The 18,567-nt window shown below is 41.4% G+C and overlaps 1 protein-coding gene across 4 annotated transcripts in view; it reads left to right on the top strand.

Annotated features, from left to right (window-relative positions):
• The window catches only part of NCK2 (NCK adaptor protein 2), a 71,026-nt gene that overhangs the window by 36,050 nt on the left and 16,409 nt on the right, over nucleotides 1–18,567 (top strand). For 3 of the 4 annotated variants that reach the window (XM_081198564.1, XM_081198565.1, XM_081198566.1), the window contains one exon: nucleotides 6,368–6,609. In XM_081198564.1, coding sequence (XP_081054690.1) covers nucleotides 6,384–6,609 — 226 coding nt within the window. In that variant the 5' untranslated portion in view covers nucleotides 6,368–6,383. Of the gene's footprint in view, nucleotides 1–5,731; nucleotides 6,139–6,367; nucleotides 6,610–18,567 lie in introns of those variants that run through there. The other variant, XM_081198567.1, reaches the window with a different exon arrangement.

The following is an 18,567-nucleotide window of genomic DNA, read 5'->3' as shown; positions in this document are numbered from 1 at the left end:
CTTCTTGTAGCAAGGGAACCGCCAGAAGGTCCTCGGCGCTGGACCTCAGTGTCCGGGCTGAATGATGGGGCTTTTGAGACTGCCAATCTGCATTGTGCATGGTTCATCTTGAGTCAGGACAGACTCCTAGGATGGCCTTGGAGGCTGAGACTAGTGGGATAAGTGGTAGTATAGTTGAGTGGGGTTGAAGGAGGAGTGGTGCAAGAAGTAGAAAAGGGAGTTGGCCGTGAGCCCTGACCTGCAAGTAGCTTGCATAAAACATTTCGATCCAGAATTGGCCTCCACAGTCACTTATGGATTCACTGTTAAAACCGTGTTCATGGAAGACAATCTTACGTGGCTACAGTGGTCGCCAGAGAAGAAGAAGAGTTCTTTTCTAGGCTAAAGTCAGCTGGATAGCTCACTTGGTTAGATCATGGTGCTAATAACACCAAGATTGCAAGTTCGGCCCATGTAAGGGAGAGCTGCGTATTCCTGCATTGCAAGGGGCTGCACTAGAAGAAGAAGAAGAGTTTGGATTTGAGTCTCAAAGCGGCTAACATTCTCCTTTCCCTTCCTCCCCCACAACAAACACTCTGTGAGGTGAGTGAGGCTGAGAGACTTCAGAGAAGTGTGACTAGCCCAAGGTCACCCAGCAGCTGCATGTGGAGGAGCGGAGATGCAAACCCGATTCCCCAGATTACGAGTCTGCCACTCTTAACCACTACACCACACTGGCTCTCAGATGAGGGTCCCTTCCAACTCTACAATTCTGTGATTCTAAGCTTTCTTTGAACAATAGCATATTGCAGGAGACTTCAAGTTTAAATTTGACTGATATCAATTGTACAGTTAACGCTGCAAACAGAGCACCAGAACAATGTGTATTCTAGGTGGCATGTTGTTGATTTTGCAGATAATTAGCTGGAAGGGATAGGGGAGCTTTTTGTTGTTTTGGACTGTACAGGAGTGTATTTTTGTTACTGCTTTAAAACATCTTCACTGCCTCCAAAAAAACCCATTTGTTTTTGTCATCTTGATGGAATCTGTCTTGCCTTCTCATTGACTTCCAGCACACCTATTTTTTCAGAGTGGTTTTAAACTTTCATTCCTCGCTGCCGTCCTGCAACTCATGGGCAGAAACCATGCATTTTGGCCAAGGAAAGGACAGCTGGTGATGCAGTCGTGTGTTTGTGTGAGCTGGGTTTATGTTAACTGTTATAAGGATTGGTTAGTTTTTCTGTTAAAACTGGGCCAAATACGGACAAGAAGGTACTGCAGTCAGATTCCCCCTCCCTTTTCACTCTGGTCATGCATCAGAATACCAAAAAATTAAAATCATTCTGTGATTAATCATTTCATGATTAACAACAGATTTAAGGCTGAACAATATGATGTACAGAATGCATTTTGCAATACTGTTTTAAAACCACATGTATGCAATGTACATGTACAGCTCCTGTGCCAGTAGTGGTGTGTGCAACACCCTTTCGTCTTGTAAGGAAACTGCATATTTAGCTTTTGAGGTGGCCCATAACTTGAGGTTTCCTGTAAACAAAGGATATGTAAGTTAGAGCGGCTGCTTGCTGTGTGTGCATTGCATTGCACACTTTGATAAAAGAGCAGGCTTTTACATACCCAACACCTGCATTTCAGGGGAACAATGTGAACAGGGTTAAGATACTTGACACGGTACGTCCAACCATGTTACTGTAAAAGGGGTGGCACATTTGTGGGAATTTTTAGTCTTAGAATGGTATCTAACTGTGGAAGAATTGTAAAGGTGAGGGATAATATAATCCTGTCTAAATTTTATCTGTTGCAATTGTAGATCTTTCTCGGTGTATTTACATTAAAAGAGAGTAAATGAAGTTCATATTCCTAAAATCCATATGCAAATTGCTGCTAATATGGTGGTGGATATTACAGTATATCGGATGCTAAATATTTGTAATGTATACCCAGTTCAAATGCACGAAGACAAAGCTTGTGTGCATGTTGTCTTTTGATTTTCTTTGTCTCTGCTGTAACCCCCTCCATTGCTCCAGCGACAGATCAAAAAGCTGTATCTTAATAGTGATGTGGTGGCATGCCAAAAGACATATCATACCAGTGGAGAGGATTATAGGGCAACATTGAAAAAAGGGATGAGTGTTTGCAGGTGTGTCTTGATGTTTAACTTAGGCTCCTCCAACTCTGCTAGCTGACTTCTGACCTATTTCTCTGCTACCGTTCTCGTAACTCAAACCATGGTTTTGAAGAGATCCTGCTCTGCTTTAATCTGGGTCAACAAACTGTTTGGGGGGGGGACTTGTTTCGCAGATTGCTCAGTCCTATGTGGTGGGAACATCCATATTTGAAATTCTGTTAAGAAGGAGCTAGTGGCATGTTTCACCAAGTCATGGTGGGAGTTGGCCTGCTTTTGCATAACTTAATAACTGTGCCTTTAACTTAAAAAAAAATATTATGTCCTGATATGCCTAAGTAGACATTCAAAGCTGAGTGCCTTTTCCAGAAATGAATAATACTAGCATCACCTGGAAATTTGGGAGCTTATCCTTGTAGGTTTGATACCTGTAAGGGAACAGCTGCATATTCCTGCATTGCAGAGAGTTGGACTCGATCCTCAGGATCTCTTCCAACTCTACAATTATATGATTTTGCCCAGTCACTTTGCTTTAGCAGCAGCAAAGCATTAATATCGCTTTACCATCCATGTAGTATATAGTCTCTGTGTTTCTGCACTACACTCTTGCTTGTTCAGATCAGGATCTCTGCTAGATCAGGTCGAAGTGAATATGTCCACAGATATGTTTGGTCCATAATGTGGTGGCACAGCAATTGTATGGGGCCACACAATAAAGGAGCTTGTGGATTGATTCTGCAAGCACCTTCAGAGCTGAGAATAATGTTGGAGACTGGGCACTCTTCCCATCACAAAATTCTAAAGGTAAAGGTGCCCCTGACCATTAGGTCCAGTCGCGGATGACTATGGGGTTGCAGCACTCATCTCGCTCCATAGGCCGAGGGAGCCGGCGTTTGTCCGCAGACAGCTTCCAGGTCATGTGGTCAGCATGACTAAGCCACTTCTGGCGAACCAGAGCAGCGCATGGAAACACCGTTTACCATCCCTGTGGCCAGGTCATTTTATTGACCTGTGCTTTGACCTATTTATCTACTTGCACTTTGACATGCTTTCCCGTCACGGGGATTCAAACCGCCAATCTTCTGATCGGTAAGCCCTAGGCTCTGTGGTTTAGACCACAGCACCACCAGAGTCCCATCACAAAATTCTGGCAGTGACCAAATGTGGCTGACTGCTCAGGTTAACAATTATGTGTCTTTGGTTCAACTGAGAGTGCTATGTTACACTGCAACTTGTTTTCTTTTTTAAAAGTTTTGTTTTAAAATATGCAAAGTGCTTTTGGTTATAGTGTTAAGTTTGTTTTGGTTGTGTGAGTGGATGCCCTTACAGGGGACAACCTAGTAACTGTTCATGCTGACAGTGTAGTTGTTAATGGGAGAATTTCAGCTTCCCATGTTCAGAATAATTTAAATTAATCTAAATGTGTATTGACAGTAAGAGGATCCAGAGCAGGCACAATTGTAATCTCCCTGTGGCCAGGTCATTTTATTGACCTGTGCTTTGACTATTTTGTGATTACTGTGTGTTAGCTCTGCGTAACTCCCATGGAAGAAACCCTAAAAACTAGAACAGTCATTTTAGCTAGAGTACAGCTGTTTTGTCTGCTGTTCTGCAATCCATTCCTTCACTGAGCAGATAGTTTTGTTGCTGCTATGTTGAAATGCAAGGTGTTACTGAGTCCATTAAAACTTTTTGTCAGGAATGGGGGGCCAGCTGATGTCGCTGGGGGGTGATGGGGAGCCCATTTCTGCAATTCGTTAATACATTAAGATTTAATTGAGGAGGTGCTTGCAGATTTACAGACCATTACTGAGTGGCACCAAAACCCGTATGAGGCAGAGGCGAGCTGAGTATATCTGTTCTGCTTTTGAAAAGATAAGTCACAGGGTCATTCCACATCAAATCAATGCAAAAAACAAGAGTTTCATCACCCACCGTCTCGGATTTTTGATGAAACTTGGTGTACACCCTTCCCTTATGGTTGAAAGAAACCCCCTAACGTTTTTTCCCCTCTATCTTAAACGGTTTTAATTTTATAGCACTTCAAAATTTCATGAAATCTACGTTGTCTGTCCCTCTTGAGACCCTTGGTACATGTACATTCCCACGCCCTCCATAACCAATGATCAGATCTCTTTGAAATTTTACACAGAGCTCAATAAGAGGATGAGATAGAAGGGAAAAATTTAAGGGGGCTTCCTTCAACCAAAATCCAAGATGGTGGGTGACATGATTATGTTGACATGACGTGGAATGACTCCACAGTTACTAACTCCACAGTTAGATCTTCCTCTGGCATTTATTACACAGCAATAGTACATTGCACGACAAAGCAAAAGGACTATAAGCGAAACTGGATATTAATTTTAGGTGCATAGAGTCAACAGAAGCCAATTGTGTGATGTGATCTGGTGGTTAGCGGGCCTGTTGAATTCCCCACAAACGACGTACCATCATGGCGGTAGAAGGTTATTTTCTTACGAAGATGAACCATGCCTGCTACTTGAATGTTTTATCTGGTCCTAATAAAGGCATGTTACAGTTGGATTTGGATTTATCCCCTAATGAACCAACATGGACGGCTGTCTGCATGAAAAGAAAGTGTGTGTGGGGGGGGGGTTGTTATTTGCATATGCTTCTTGCTATGACCTTTTATAGCCTATGAACAATATCCTAAACACGAATCCTTAAATCAATTTCTTTGCTCCAAACACCTCCCCATCTTTACCTGCCTCTTGTTTCCTCTTTCTTTGCCGTATGCTCTTCTAGTAGCAGTTAGTATTTGTTTCTTTGGGGCTCTTTTGGAGACCTTATCAGCCCTTGCATTGAGTTGCATCACCTCATTTTAAAAGCCCATTTCAGGTTGCATAAATATTTTGCATTGTTTTTTCAGTAGACTATTAGGAGTGCAGAATTCTGAGAGAGGGCGAGGGTCAAAGGTTCTACATGCTGACTAGCTGTATAGTAAAGAAATTGTAATGAGCTATCCTAGCTGGGGAAAACCAATTGTCACATGAATGGGATGGGGATTTCTATGTGCTCATTGGCACTCTCAACTCTTGTGGTTTATGTGTTCCTTCTCAGATGAAAGAAAACAAACAAAAGAAATCACTGGGTTAAAGCTGACCAAAAGTCCAGAGGTAGCACTATTATCAATTTACGATGGGGCGGAAGGTTTACAGGCTATGAAGGACTTGCTCACAGATTTATTGACAGCTGCACGAATTATTATAGCTAGGAAATGGAAGGGGCAAGCAGAATATAAAATGGAAGAATGGTATAAAGAGGTGTGGGATATAGCTATTAATGATAAATTAACATGTGCTATTAAGGCAAATGGGGAATATGCAGGAGAAATGATTTTGAGGAGATATGGAGGGTGTTTGTAGGATTTGTACTGTTGAAACGGAAAGGGGTCAAACCATCGCAAGAGGTGCTGAAATTTTGGGAGGTTGGATAGTTACAATGGAATGGTCTCGGTGGTGGGGTACACATTTTTATTATTATTGATTGATGATTATTACTTTGTAAAAAATTGAAAAAAAGAAAACAAACAAAATTTTGGATTTTGGATCAGGATAGTAATTCTGGAGCATTTTAAGTCTTTGTATTGTTTTAAAAGGGAACATTAGCAACCGATTAAAACTTACCCAAGAATGACAACAGGTTCATTCAAGCAGTGGACAGTAAAGGATGGACAATCATATTAGAGAAGTTCAGCAAAATATTTCATCCACACTCATTGTTCAGGTTAGATTTCAAGTAGTATATTATGGGAGTTCCATTAAAACAAAAATGACTGGTTTTGCCCTTCTTAAGTTGTATTTCCTTTCACTCTGCATCTCATTGTCTTGATTCTAATCTTCACACCCTCCTGACGCTTATAATCTCATCTCCTCTAAAATGAAACTAAACTTCCAGCACCTGCAATGAATTGCAGCCCAACAAATTGGATGCAGTGTGATGAAACCTTGAGGCAGGATCATGAAGTAGTCAACCTGTGTGGTAGCAAGGTAAACTTCTGCTTAAACTGTGCCACATGCGCACAAAGTTGTTGGAAGTGGATCAGAAAAAGGGTGAGGGGGTGATCTGGAATGTGGTTTAGTGCTGCATCAGAAACGTAGTGTTTTTGCTCTGCAAGGATGTTCTTACTTTTTAAAGCTTGCTGTATGTTTTCAATCTTCAATGGTGAAACGGAGGAGTATGTGCAGTTTTTCAATGAATGTATTTGTTTCATGACAGAGGGACTCCATGAAAGATGACAGAAGAAGTTATTGTTATAGCAAAGTGGGATTACACTGCACAACAGGACCAAGAACTTGACATAAAGAAGAATGAACGCCTCTGGCTGTTAGATGATTCCAAAACATGGTGGAGGGTAAGAAACGCAGCCAACAAAACAGGATATGTGCCATCAAATTATGTTGAGAGGAAGAACAGCTTGAAGAAGGGTTCCTTGGTTAAAAATCTGAAAGACACATTGGGTAAGTCCTTTTGGAGTCTTGCATTAATTCTTTTCAGAAACCAATTATGTTAAAACGCCTGTAGGGCGAACATCATGTCAGCATTGCATATGAAAAGGAGTGTGGATATTTGCTCTTAATTCGGAGCTCATAATTTTAAGCAGCAGAGAATTTGTTTTTGTAAGAAGCTATTTTTGTATTATCAAGAGGAAATGCAAGTAGAGAGAAATTTTTCTTTTGTCCTTAATCTGTTTATCAGATTTTCGTAAGAATGCACACACCACACTCCCTGTTTTTCCCTACAAAAATAAAGACTTTAAAATATGTCACGTGTACTGGTAGCGCCAACACTTTGGATTGTGTTTTTTGTTGGTATACTTGTGTTGAGTCGTGGACGTGGGCAGTTGTTGTGAAATTTACAAAAGCTTTTACGTATCTCTTAATGGCCTTTATTTTTTAATTTATCATGGGGAGTTCACTGATTAAAGAAGAATCCTGTTTTTAGCTGGATTGGTCTCCTTTCATGGTTACTTTCAATTTGTTAGACTCGTCTGAAACTTTTGAGTGGTATTGGACTAAGTTATACTTGGGCCCATTAATGTCAGTGGGTCTATTCTATCTTAGGTGTGCTCATTACATTCAGTGAGTCTACTCCTGAGTTGAACTTCCTTGAATACCACTCTATCTCTACCTCAGCTACCTCTGTGTGGTGCAGCCTCTGGGCTCCTGGGCTTTGTTTTATAGCATGCTGAATTTTCTCTAGTCTTGTACCAAAGTGATGGCGAGAGTTGAATGATCTCCAATTGCTACATTGGGAATTTCTTTCCTTAAAATTCTCATGTTATGCTTTTCGTTCTACTTTAACCATAAGTGGCATTTGCTCAATTTTATGTGATCGTCACAGAAGCCGAGCAGTTCTTGCTTTGTACTTTGAGAATAAATATTGTGTCTCTGAGTCAGAGGTTTTCAACCTTTTTGGAGTCCATGACTCCCTTGACCAACTACCATATTTTTTGCTCTATAAGACTCACTTTTTCCCTCCTAAAAAGTAAGGGGAAATGTGTGTGCGTCTTATGGGGCGAATGCAGGTTGCGCAGCTATCCCAGAAGCCAGAACAGCAAGAGGGATTGCTGCTTTCACTGCGCAGCAATCCCTCTTGCTGTTCTGGCTTCTGAGATTCAGAATTTTTTTTTCTTGTTTTCCTCCTCCAAAAACTAGGTGCGTCTTGTGGTCTGGTGCGTCTTATAGAGCGAAAAATACGGTGCATTCTTTCTCTGGCACCCCTGTGGGGCTCAGGAGCCCAGTTATGTCACTCCTTGCCTGCAGAGCTGGCAACCCCTCACCCTTTTTTGAACACCCTCCCTTGTGGAGTGTTCCCTCAGCCTCCTCTCCTTGAGAACCTTCTGGGCAGCCACTGCTGCCGCCCCTGGTCTCTGAACTTCTCCCCACAACCATAGTTGAGAGGCAGAGACATAAGAGGGCATCAGAAGAGGGAGGGAAGGAAAGAGGGACAGGAGCCAGTGTTGCAGCACCTCTGACCAGCCTTCAAGGCGAAATCACTCTTCTAAGTGAGGCCTGTTTCCCTGTCTTTTATAATCCTATACCTTTTGTTTTTGTGTTCCTTCCTCTCCATGTTTCTATATTTATTACTACCATTTAGCTGCTGCTATGTTTTGTCCTTTGCCGAATTCAGTTACTGCCTACTGGAGACCTAATTTTTTATCTTTACATGAGTGAGCAGAAATGCAAATTGTGGTGGGAGAGGTGGTACATTTCATGTGTGATTATTTGCAAATATGTACCAGAAGCACATAGTCTTTCTCTCTCGTATGGGATTTCTTATTTATGATGCAACTCATTGCTTGCTTTAAATGTACTAGACTGAGTTGCCAAACTTACGCAGTTTCCTGATATCATTTTGCCGTGTTTCTCCACTTCCACTTCACATAATTGGCTGTGATTGGCAGAATGGAAAAGTAGACAGGATAATGATGCTGGGGTAATGATAATAAGTTTTCCTAGTTCCCCCAATAAATTTAATCGAATCTTTTCATCATACAATCCAATAAAAAAACAAACTAATCTAAACTGAAAGCAAAAACAAAGAAGAGCAAAGAAAAGAGAAGGCCCTCACTCAAAGGTAGATCTCAATCCTTTTCTCACTGGGAAGTGGGTGGAACCTCTCACCTGAGGGCTTTTCTTTCTTCTCCCAGCCCCCTCACCTTAGGAAATCTTCCCTTCCCTGCCTCTTGCACAGGGTCCTTCACTAGCCAGCCTTCAACGTTCATGTGCATACGATCCTGTAAAGATGGTGCCCCTATCTTCCCTGTAAGAATTCACCATGCCCCAGCATCTACCAATAAAAATATATGTTTAAAAAGTGTCCTTTTGATGACACAAAGCAAGAGTTTTTACCAGTTAAGATATCATTCCCACCCACTATGCCCCTGCCTGGTATTTCAGTGAACCAACTTAATTTTGCCTGTTGATAGTGAGACAAAAACCACATCATGATCCATCTCTAGCCCTAGCAGTAGGTAACTATTAATCTGGAATGGGGATACAGATCCTGCCCACCTCAAAATGCTCATGCACACATCCCAACAGGGCCTAGGTGAGAACTCCATTGTAGATGAGCAACCGAGTGTGAATTTGTATCAGAACAGAGACGTGGTTTTTTTAGGTTAGAGTGTCTTGCGTGAAGTGTGATCAGTGCCTTGTCAATCAAAGGTCTTGACTTCATGTTCCTTTTAATGAAAATGAGCCTGTATATCTTTGAAGGCAGTAAGGCTTCAGACACATGGTTCTGATGTATAATTAGATGCTGATGTAACAGAACACATTGTGCTGTTTGGTGTTTTGATTGTAGTTGCTGATAGTTGTTTAAACAGAAAAACCGAGCAAATGCCGGAATTAACAGCATTTGCCCAATAGCGAATATTTGTTTACCTCTTTATAGCAACATAGCTTCTTTTCCTTTTTCACTCTCAGTTCATTTCCGGAAAATTTGACCAAAAAAATTTAAAAGGCACATTTATCCCAATGCTCACCAAAGCATGTGTATGTAAACTGATAAGATATAGCACCAAAAAGAGTACTGTGTATTCATCCAAGCAACGTACAAATTATTTATAAACCATGGCTTCATCAATTTTAGATGTCTCATTCAATGAATTGGGAATGATAATTTCAAAAAAATAAAAAGTGAACTTTTACCTTATCTTAATAGATGTGATGGGACGTGGGTGGCGCTGTAGGTTAAACCACAGAGCCTAGGACTTGCTGATCAGAAGGTTGGCAGTTCGAATCCCAGCGACGGGGTGAGCTCCCGTTGCTCAATCCCTGCTCCTGCCAACCTAGCAGTTCAAAAGCACGTCAAAGTGCAAGTAGATAAATAGGTACTGCTCCAGCGGGAAGGTAAACGGCGTTTCCGTGCGCTGCTCTGGTTCGCCAGAAGCAGCTTGGTCATGCTGCTCACATGACCCGGAAGCTGTATGCCGGCTCCCTCAGCCTATAGAGCGAGATGAGCGCTGCAACCCCAGAGTCGGCCACGACTGGACCTAATGGTCAGGGGTCCCTTTACCTTTACCTAATAGATGTGATGGGAGATCCACGATTAGGATCTACTCTGTTTTCTTTTTCTTTTTTAATGAATAATGGCTGCTTGGTCCCTGAATTGGATTGGCACTGGCGAAAGATGCCAATCTCCCCCCCCCCTTCCCCCCATGTCAGTTAATAGCTGGCAGAAGGAAGACCATGAAGTGAGGGAAGGTTTAATCTCTTCCTGCAGTCCCTACCATGTTAAGGTCTTATTTGGTTCTTAATAAATTCCTTGGGTTGTGTTTTTTTATAAAATGGAGATCCTAATGGAGCACATGTATTTGCGTCTTTAAGAAATGTGAAGAGGGGCAGCAAGACAGAAGGAATGATGAACATGGCAAGGCTCCATCCATTGACCTGTGTTCCTGCCCACTTCACTGTCTCCATCCAGCTCAGCCACATTCAAGATAGGTTTAGCTTCTAGGGGAGCGAATTCTGTAATTGGTAGGTCAGCCATGGAAAGCTCCTCTTTATGTACACTTGCCATTTAGGTCTAAATGCTTTATAGGTCAAATCTAAGTTTCATGAATTGTGCCTGGAAGCCAGAGTTTCAGCGTGCCAATACTGTGTGCTCGCAATGACCTCTCTGGTTAGAAGGCCCACCACATTTATCACTAGCTTCAGCCTTGCTCAAAATATATTTATAGCCTTGAGTTCATGAGGGCATTGATATGAATTTTGAAAGCCAGATAGTGTCAGTGAAAATTGTTCCTGGCTTTCAGCACTCTGAAATCTTGACTGTAGGTTTTGTCAGATGTTGTGACAGTAAAACACAACAATTAACTGTACCTGAAACACTTTGGAAATATATATTTTTATATTTTTGTCCAGAATTTGTTTCTAATTGTTGCTGTGGAGTCTTTGTTGAGAATGTCCCTGCCTTTTAAAAGCACTTAAATGCACCAATACACTGAGTATGGTGATTATTTCAGCAGTATTTGGATTTGGTAGCACAGATATTCACAGTTCTTGTCTTAACAGTTTTATGATTGTTTGAAGCTAAATACGCCGTATGCCTGTCGCTTGGTTTTTTCTTTTTTTTTTCTTTTTTCACTTAGCTTCCTGTTTGTTTGAAAGTTTGCTGGAAACTGTCAGTTATTTCCTTTTTTGAAGCAACGTGCTTTTGTTAGCAGTCAGAATGCCTCAGGTGCCACCCCTCCCCATTTCACCACCAAAGGAAATGTAGCATTTGTTCAGATGTTGGCTTTGTTGTCTGAGGACTTTCACTAAACTATACCCTTCCCAAAAGGGCTTTTTTTATTCTGTTATGTGCACTCGCCCCCTTTTAAAGTCTTGGTTTGCATGGCCATTCTGTCTGGAGTTAATAGGATTGTGACCAAATGTTTACAAACAACTCTTGAGCCTACAGCCTTAAATTTGAGGGTCCTCCATTTTGTACACAGTTTATTAGCCTTTTCAGTTCAAAATCACCCATTTATTTTTATTGGTCGATTGGTTTTGTGGGCCTGTTTCCAAGACGTTCAGAAGAAACGGTTCTGATGTCTGGTTTCAGGTACAGAAATAAATCAGGGTCCTTGTTTTCCAATTGATTTTGAGAGCTGCTTCACACTGGATGTCATCACTAGATACTGGCATTATTAAATTGCATGCATGCATGGATAGATAGATATCAGTCAATACGTGCAGCATGCAGTAATTCATTTGCTTATTTCTAAAATTTGTTCCTGTCCTTCAATAGTCAAGAAGCCTGAGATTGAACACACCCTGACATTAGCTCAAGCATAACAACAGCAACAACCCCACCATTCACTTTGGGGTCCAAAGATGGGGGTGTTACAGTTGCTTAAATCACAATATCATAGAATTGTAGCATTGGAAGGGACCACATGGGTCATCTAGCCCAACCCTATGCAATCTAGGAATCTGTTTGGCCAATGTGGGGCTCAAACCCACAACCCTGAGAGTAAGAGTCAATTGAGCTAACCCAGCTTTATGGGGCTAAAACAATTGGAAGTGAATTACTCACAAGAGTAGGGTGGGTCCTATCTATTGATATGGTGTCAAAGCCCAGATAAAGAGCTTGTGGTGGAAACTGCGTAATGTTGATGCCAAGCACACCTCTGTGAGGAAGAGGGAAGTGCACAATTCCGGGGCTGCCACAGAGAAGGCCCTCTCTTCAATAGTCTTTAATGGCGCTGCTGCATCATAAGCTATCAGTTGCTGATTCACACACATGTATTCATTGAGTTCTATCTCGGGAAAGGATAAGCAAAGATTACACAAATCTCTAGTAAGCAATTGTCAAATGGAGTGATATCAGAATGAAGATGTTGAGCTGGTTCACACAGCTGGTTTTTACCCAACTGTGGTTTGTCTCATGCAAACCATTGACTATGGTTTGTTGTTGGTTTGTGAACTGTGGCGTGTCCTAATATGGCATGTCATCAGCATGTCTGCAAGAACAGTGTAGAAACAAAAATCACCCTCAAGTCTAAGTGACTTTCAGTGGTGCTTTGCCTGAAGAAATTTATCCTAACTCTGCTTGGAAACGAGCTTTCCCCCCACCCCTACCTCCCCATCCTCACAAGAAACAGCTTTGCATTGCAGGTGCCATGCTGCCAAGGAGAGGAAAACCTAAAGCAGGCATAGCTCTCTACTTCTTACTAACATCCGTAGAGGGATAAATAGCAAAGCAATGAAGTTTAATGAACAGGATATAATGATATTCCAACTTAACCTTATTAAATGGTAGCAACAATTTATATGTGCAGTCATCTGGAAGAAATAAAACCAGGCATTCACATGGATAAAACTGAGAAAGTTTTAAAAATGCGGAACATGTGCAGTCCTGTATATACTTTTAGATACGGAATTGCCAGACCCGTAGTAGAATTAGAGTGAAAACCTTTCAGCACAGCCCCTACCTCACAGGGTTGTTGCGGAGATTAAATGAGGAAGGGGAGAACCATGTACACCATGTTTTTGGCAAAATAGGTGGGATATAAATGATGGCGATGATGGTAATGATACAGTCCTTCTTTGGCGATCACTCGTAGCCGAGTAAGATTGTCTTCCATAAACACAGTTTTAACGGTGAGTCCGTAGGTGACTGTGGAGACCAATTCTGGATCCACATGTCCTTCCACAGTGGGGACATAGGTTTCCGGGTGGGAGTTGATCACGGTGAGGATTTGCCAGATGTGCCTTCGCCTTAGCACATTTCTCCCTTTCGTTCTGAGTTTGAGCGTCTTCAAAACCGATGACACCTTTGGTAAAGGCTGTTCTCCAGTTGGAGTGCTCGCAGGCCTGTTGTTTCCCAGGGAGATATAATATCATCTCCCTGGCAAAAAAGGAACCAGCAGATGTCCCATCATGAGAGTCCATGGCTCTCAGCAGATGGCATCCTAGAGAATAAGAGCAGAATTCTGGTCATCTGAAGAGCAGTCAGTGTTCATTGATCTCTGAATCTTGCCACACGGGCAGAGGGGCTAGCGCATTGGTGTCACCAAGATATATAATTGCTGCCTGGCTCAACAGGGAGATGTGCTCGTGGAGTTGCCACTGCAGTGCCACCTACTGTTGGAAGAAAATGAATGTTTGGAAGGAGGTCACCACTCACAAGCACTTGGCAGTGGAACCTAGGGTGGTCCTCTATATTGTGGTTTTTGGCATCGGTGTCTCTGACCAACATCAGTGGAATAGACCCAGATCAGTACCGTGACTGCATCCAGACCAGACTCCAGCTGCCCCAGGAACATGTGACTCACTAAGGCCGGCCTACAAATTGGCTCTCAGGCTGCGAGTAGAGGAAAGAAATGGTCACTATAGCTGATGCCGCTGTTCAGGAAACGTCTGGTCTTGCCGGCTCCACTTCAAGCAAAGAGGCAACACACCCACTGCCAGTGTGTTCCTAGCCCACCTAAGCCCAACTGAACTTTACTCTCCCAGCATAACTTCACACCCAACTCATGAGAAAAGAATGAATGAATTTATTAATACGGTCACAGACCAGCATCAACACACACAATATCACAGATCATTAAAAAATATCAAAAATACAGAGGACAATATGAATATAACAAGGATTTAAATATAAAAAAAATTAAAATTAATTATTAGCGTGCCTCCTGTAATTAACATTTAGGGGTTTGGTCATTATGGGATACCACTTGCTTCCTGCGATTAATTGCAGACGCACAGCTTGGGATTCTTGTCCTCTAGCAGTAGTTTTAAACTATGGTGTTCCGATTCTTTCCTGGACTTTTGCAAAACAGGTGTAATAAAAGTCAAACGCATATCCTCATAAAGACGACAACGTAATAGTACATGTGAAGCAGTTTCAGCTTCCAACGAGCCACAAGGGCAGACCCGTGCTGTGTATGGTTTACCCTCAAATCTGCCCGCATGAGAAAAGAGAGTTCTAACAATTCCCTTCTCACCCTTCCCCCACACTTATAAGGCAAGAATCACACACAGCAACATGAGTTAGTGCTAGAAGAGGTGCCATTAACCAATGCACAGAGGACAGCAAGGCTGAGGAACAGGAAGAAGACTGTGATTGTGTACAGATCACAAAGAAGTTAGCAAATGTTGCCGCAGACGCAGGAAATAGGGTGGTCAGAGCTCTTTTTATGAGCTGGACAAATGTGAAGCTGAGCACAGATTTCAGGAACAGACAAGTTGCAACCTGGTGCATGAGGCATGTCAGTACAAGTGTTTGGTGAACAGATGGACACAGCTATGAGGCAGTCAGATGCTGCTTTTGGGCGGTGCATCGCCAAGAGAGCTGCCTTGCTACAGAGGCAGAGTCGCATTTTGGAGTGCCTTGCTGAAGCCATGATTGCTCTACGAGATGCACTCCATCACCATAACAGATCTATCAGCCAGTGGGAACACATGACACTTGACTTGCACAAGCGTCTTTTCAGCACCTACACAATCCCCTTCCACTCCCTCAGACTCCCTCATTTCCTAGTGATCTTTACATTGCCATATTTCTCCCTGGGAACCAAGAACAGGAGCAAATGGGGGAAAGGGGGAAATTCCCAGTAAGGTTTGAAATGAGTAATTTTTATTTGACAGTCAATTCGCTAAAAAAGTTTTGTGTTTACGTACATCAAGCTGCTTCTAAGATAGGAGCGAAGTGTGGCAGGTTGTCGTAGTGTGGGAACTGCTACTGCTGTATGAAGTTTAAAACATAGACATTATTTATAATGTTTACTAATTAAAATGAAGTTCTTTCGCTTTCTGCATGAAAAATGATTTTTTCTTTTTTAAAAAATTGTAAAATTGGATTTGCAATAACTTCAAAATGTAAAATATTGAAATATTAAGAAATTAGTTACTTGGAAATAGCGTGATTCTGTCACTCTAAAACTGGGAATATGTGTGGGGTTTTGTTGGATATCCAACAATAAAAAATCAGTAAAGTCATAAGTAAAGGGAGGAAAGTGAATAATTTTGTTCTAAAAGCACACAAAGGTTATTAAGGCCATTGTATCGGCACTAATTTTCCTATCCTGAGCCTGGAGAAGGAAGTCTTAATTGACCAAGGTTAGTTAATTGTACCAGTTATAGTTTGCGCTTCATTCAAAACCAAAGTGAACATAATAAAAATTAAGAGTTCTTCAACTGTTCAATCATGCTTTGGCTTTGCATTTGCAAAGAGATAACAGGTCACAGATATTTCTATGAACAAAATAGAGTTTGTGACGCCTGGTACATACAGATAAATTCTGAAGAGCTACTTTCTGTAGAGATCTCAAAAGAGATGCCATGATTAAGCCAGATGTCAGGATGCCTTCGTGACACTGCTGAACCTTAGGAAATGTTCTTGCATAATGAGGGGATGAACAGCAAGATATGGATGCTTAAAGCAAACACACCATCTTTTCCTTCACCTGAGTCAACAAAATAACCTAAGTCTGACCCTGGCCCTCTGTGTTGCAGGAGTACCAAATGCTTTTTCGCTTGACAATTAACACGTATAGATCACTAATGACAATGGAAGTGTACAGGTGTGAAATGTGGTGAAATCCTCACTGAAGCTGGGAAGAGTCAGATTTACAACACACTCATTTTCTCTGTACAGTCAAGTTTTGTTTTTGTTTCACTTCATTTCACCCTTTGTATTCTTATATTTTTGCTTCCGATTGTCAACTGGTTGTACCAGTGACGCTCTTAATGCTTTATGTGTATTTAAAGCTTTAGTTCATAACAGCTATATAGAAAATAATCTCGAGTGCTCCATTCTGCTGCCATTTTCAGCAGCTAAAATTGGCTTGATTTTTCTGAGAATAATGATATCGACTCAGTTAACATGCAGGTGGCATATGCCAAACAAAAACTATAAGCAGACTATATATTCATCAGATGCCTACATTTGTTATCTTTTAGCTGCAACCTAAAAGTTTATTTGCCCTGACCTTTGGCAGCATCTGATTGGAGTTAGTTTATTTGTTTCACTTACTTGGTGTTCAGCTGTTAGATCTGCTGTTGTTTTATGTTTATATTCACTGGTTCTTATTTTGTTGTAATGGATTGCACCTATTTGTTGTGGGCTGCCTTGGAGACTTATATTTGGTGGAAATGTGGAATATAACACTTTGAAATTCTCTTTCATATTTACCCGGAAATAAATTCCTGCTGAGTTCAGCAAGACTCAGTTCCTAGTAGGGATCATAGAATCATAGAATCATAGAGTTGGAAGAGACCACAAGGGCCATCGAGTCCAACCCCCTGCCAAGCAGGAAACACCATCAGAGCACTCCTGACATATGGTTGTCAAGCCTCTGCTTAAAGACCTCCAAAGAAGAAGACTCCACCACACTCTGGATGCTCTGGAACTTTTGACCCTTCAGAATTATTTTTTTTTAAATGCCTGCTCCAAAGGTCTTATCTTACTACACTAGGGATTATATAGCTATATCTGAAATTTCATGCATATCAGTTAATATCTTGACCCTCCTCCACTGAATTGAAATTGTAAACCAGTGACAGCCATCACAGTCAATCATAGCCTTAAGGATCTTTAATTGTAAAGTTTGTTATCTATCCCTCTGTCTATCATCCAACAGCAAACTTTATCCCAAAACATCATCTGCTCTAGACTGGGGGGGGGGGGCAACATTAAATGTTGTGTTGTAGCTGCTATGTGAACGATGGAAGGTGAGGCGGGAATCTGCTTTTAGATCAATGAAGTTGTGATATGACATTAAATCAGCCTGATTTACAGAAATAGCAACATGTTAAATCTGGGACTTCTCCTCTGCCTGTTCCAGCTTTTGTTTCTTGTGTGTGTGTGTCCCTGTGCCCCCTACAACCAGATGCAGTAAAAGCCCTGCAGAAAATAATAAAGAGATAATTAAGCATGCCAGTCTCTCGATCGCTCTGTATGGTAGTTAATGATGACATTTTTGGAAGTTATGGTTGCCTGATATAAAACACGCAATTCTATTTATGGAGTGTAGCATGATAAACTGTCAAATACTGAATACCATATGCAAACAGCTTTTTGAAGAATTTCTAAGCGACTTTTCCCTGACTGAGTTTACATAAGCTAATTCTCTCTTTCCGCATCTAAGCTCAGAATAGTGGTCTTGCTATTGAAACTGCTCTCCCTCACGCACCACAAGTTCTCTTTCCATTTTAATTTTTGTTTGTTTAAAATAGTATAATAAAGTAAGCCTAATAATTCAAGCAAGCCTAGGACAATTGTTCCCAATTGTTTTTTTAACAAAGCTAGCAAAATGCTTTCAGTCATGGGGAGAATATAGAATGAAGGAGTGGTTGCTGGAAGATATGTCTATTTCAGGGGGAGGAAAGAGAGAAAATTTCTTCTGCAGCAGAGAAATATTGGGCCATCTCGCTTCTCTGTCTATGGAGCTCAGGCTGCTTTATTTTGGGCATGATAAACAAGATTTGCTACCACATGCGGAGCACCACTTCTTAAAATGGGGGCTAGACTTGGTAATCCCAGTTCCTTAGTGGGAGCGATTTTGCTTCCTCTCCCCCTTCAAAAAAAGAGTCCTGTCAATTGCATCCTGTTTCAAATAGGTTTCATGGGACAAAACAAACTATGGAGAATTCAGCCTGATTCTGTCTGTGTATTATTTGCCCTTCACTCCCTGCAGAGTTCAAGATGTTACTGAAGGTGGGGGGTTTTTAAGGATAACAATTGGACATACTATTCCATTGACATCTTGTGCCTTTAAAGGGATTAAATGCCCTTTGAGTCATTCCCTACTTTCCCCTGTAAAAGCATTAACCAGAGACAAAAAGACGACTCCTGATATCAACTGTTAAAAATAGGACACAATAGTGATGTGTTCTGCTTCTTATCGTTCATATTATGACCATTTCTATTGTCAACCAAATAGCAGTGACATTTACTTTTCCAAATGGCATAGAAAAGCTGTT

This window comes from Podarcis bocagei, assembly GCF_964188305.1.
Source record: "Podarcis bocagei genome assembly, chromosome: 6".
NCBI classification, from domain to species: domain Eukaryota; kingdom Metazoa; phylum Chordata; class Lepidosauria; order Squamata; family Lacertidae; genus Podarcis; species Podarcis bocagei.
This window is presented reverse-complemented; position numbering and strand designations above follow the sequence as displayed.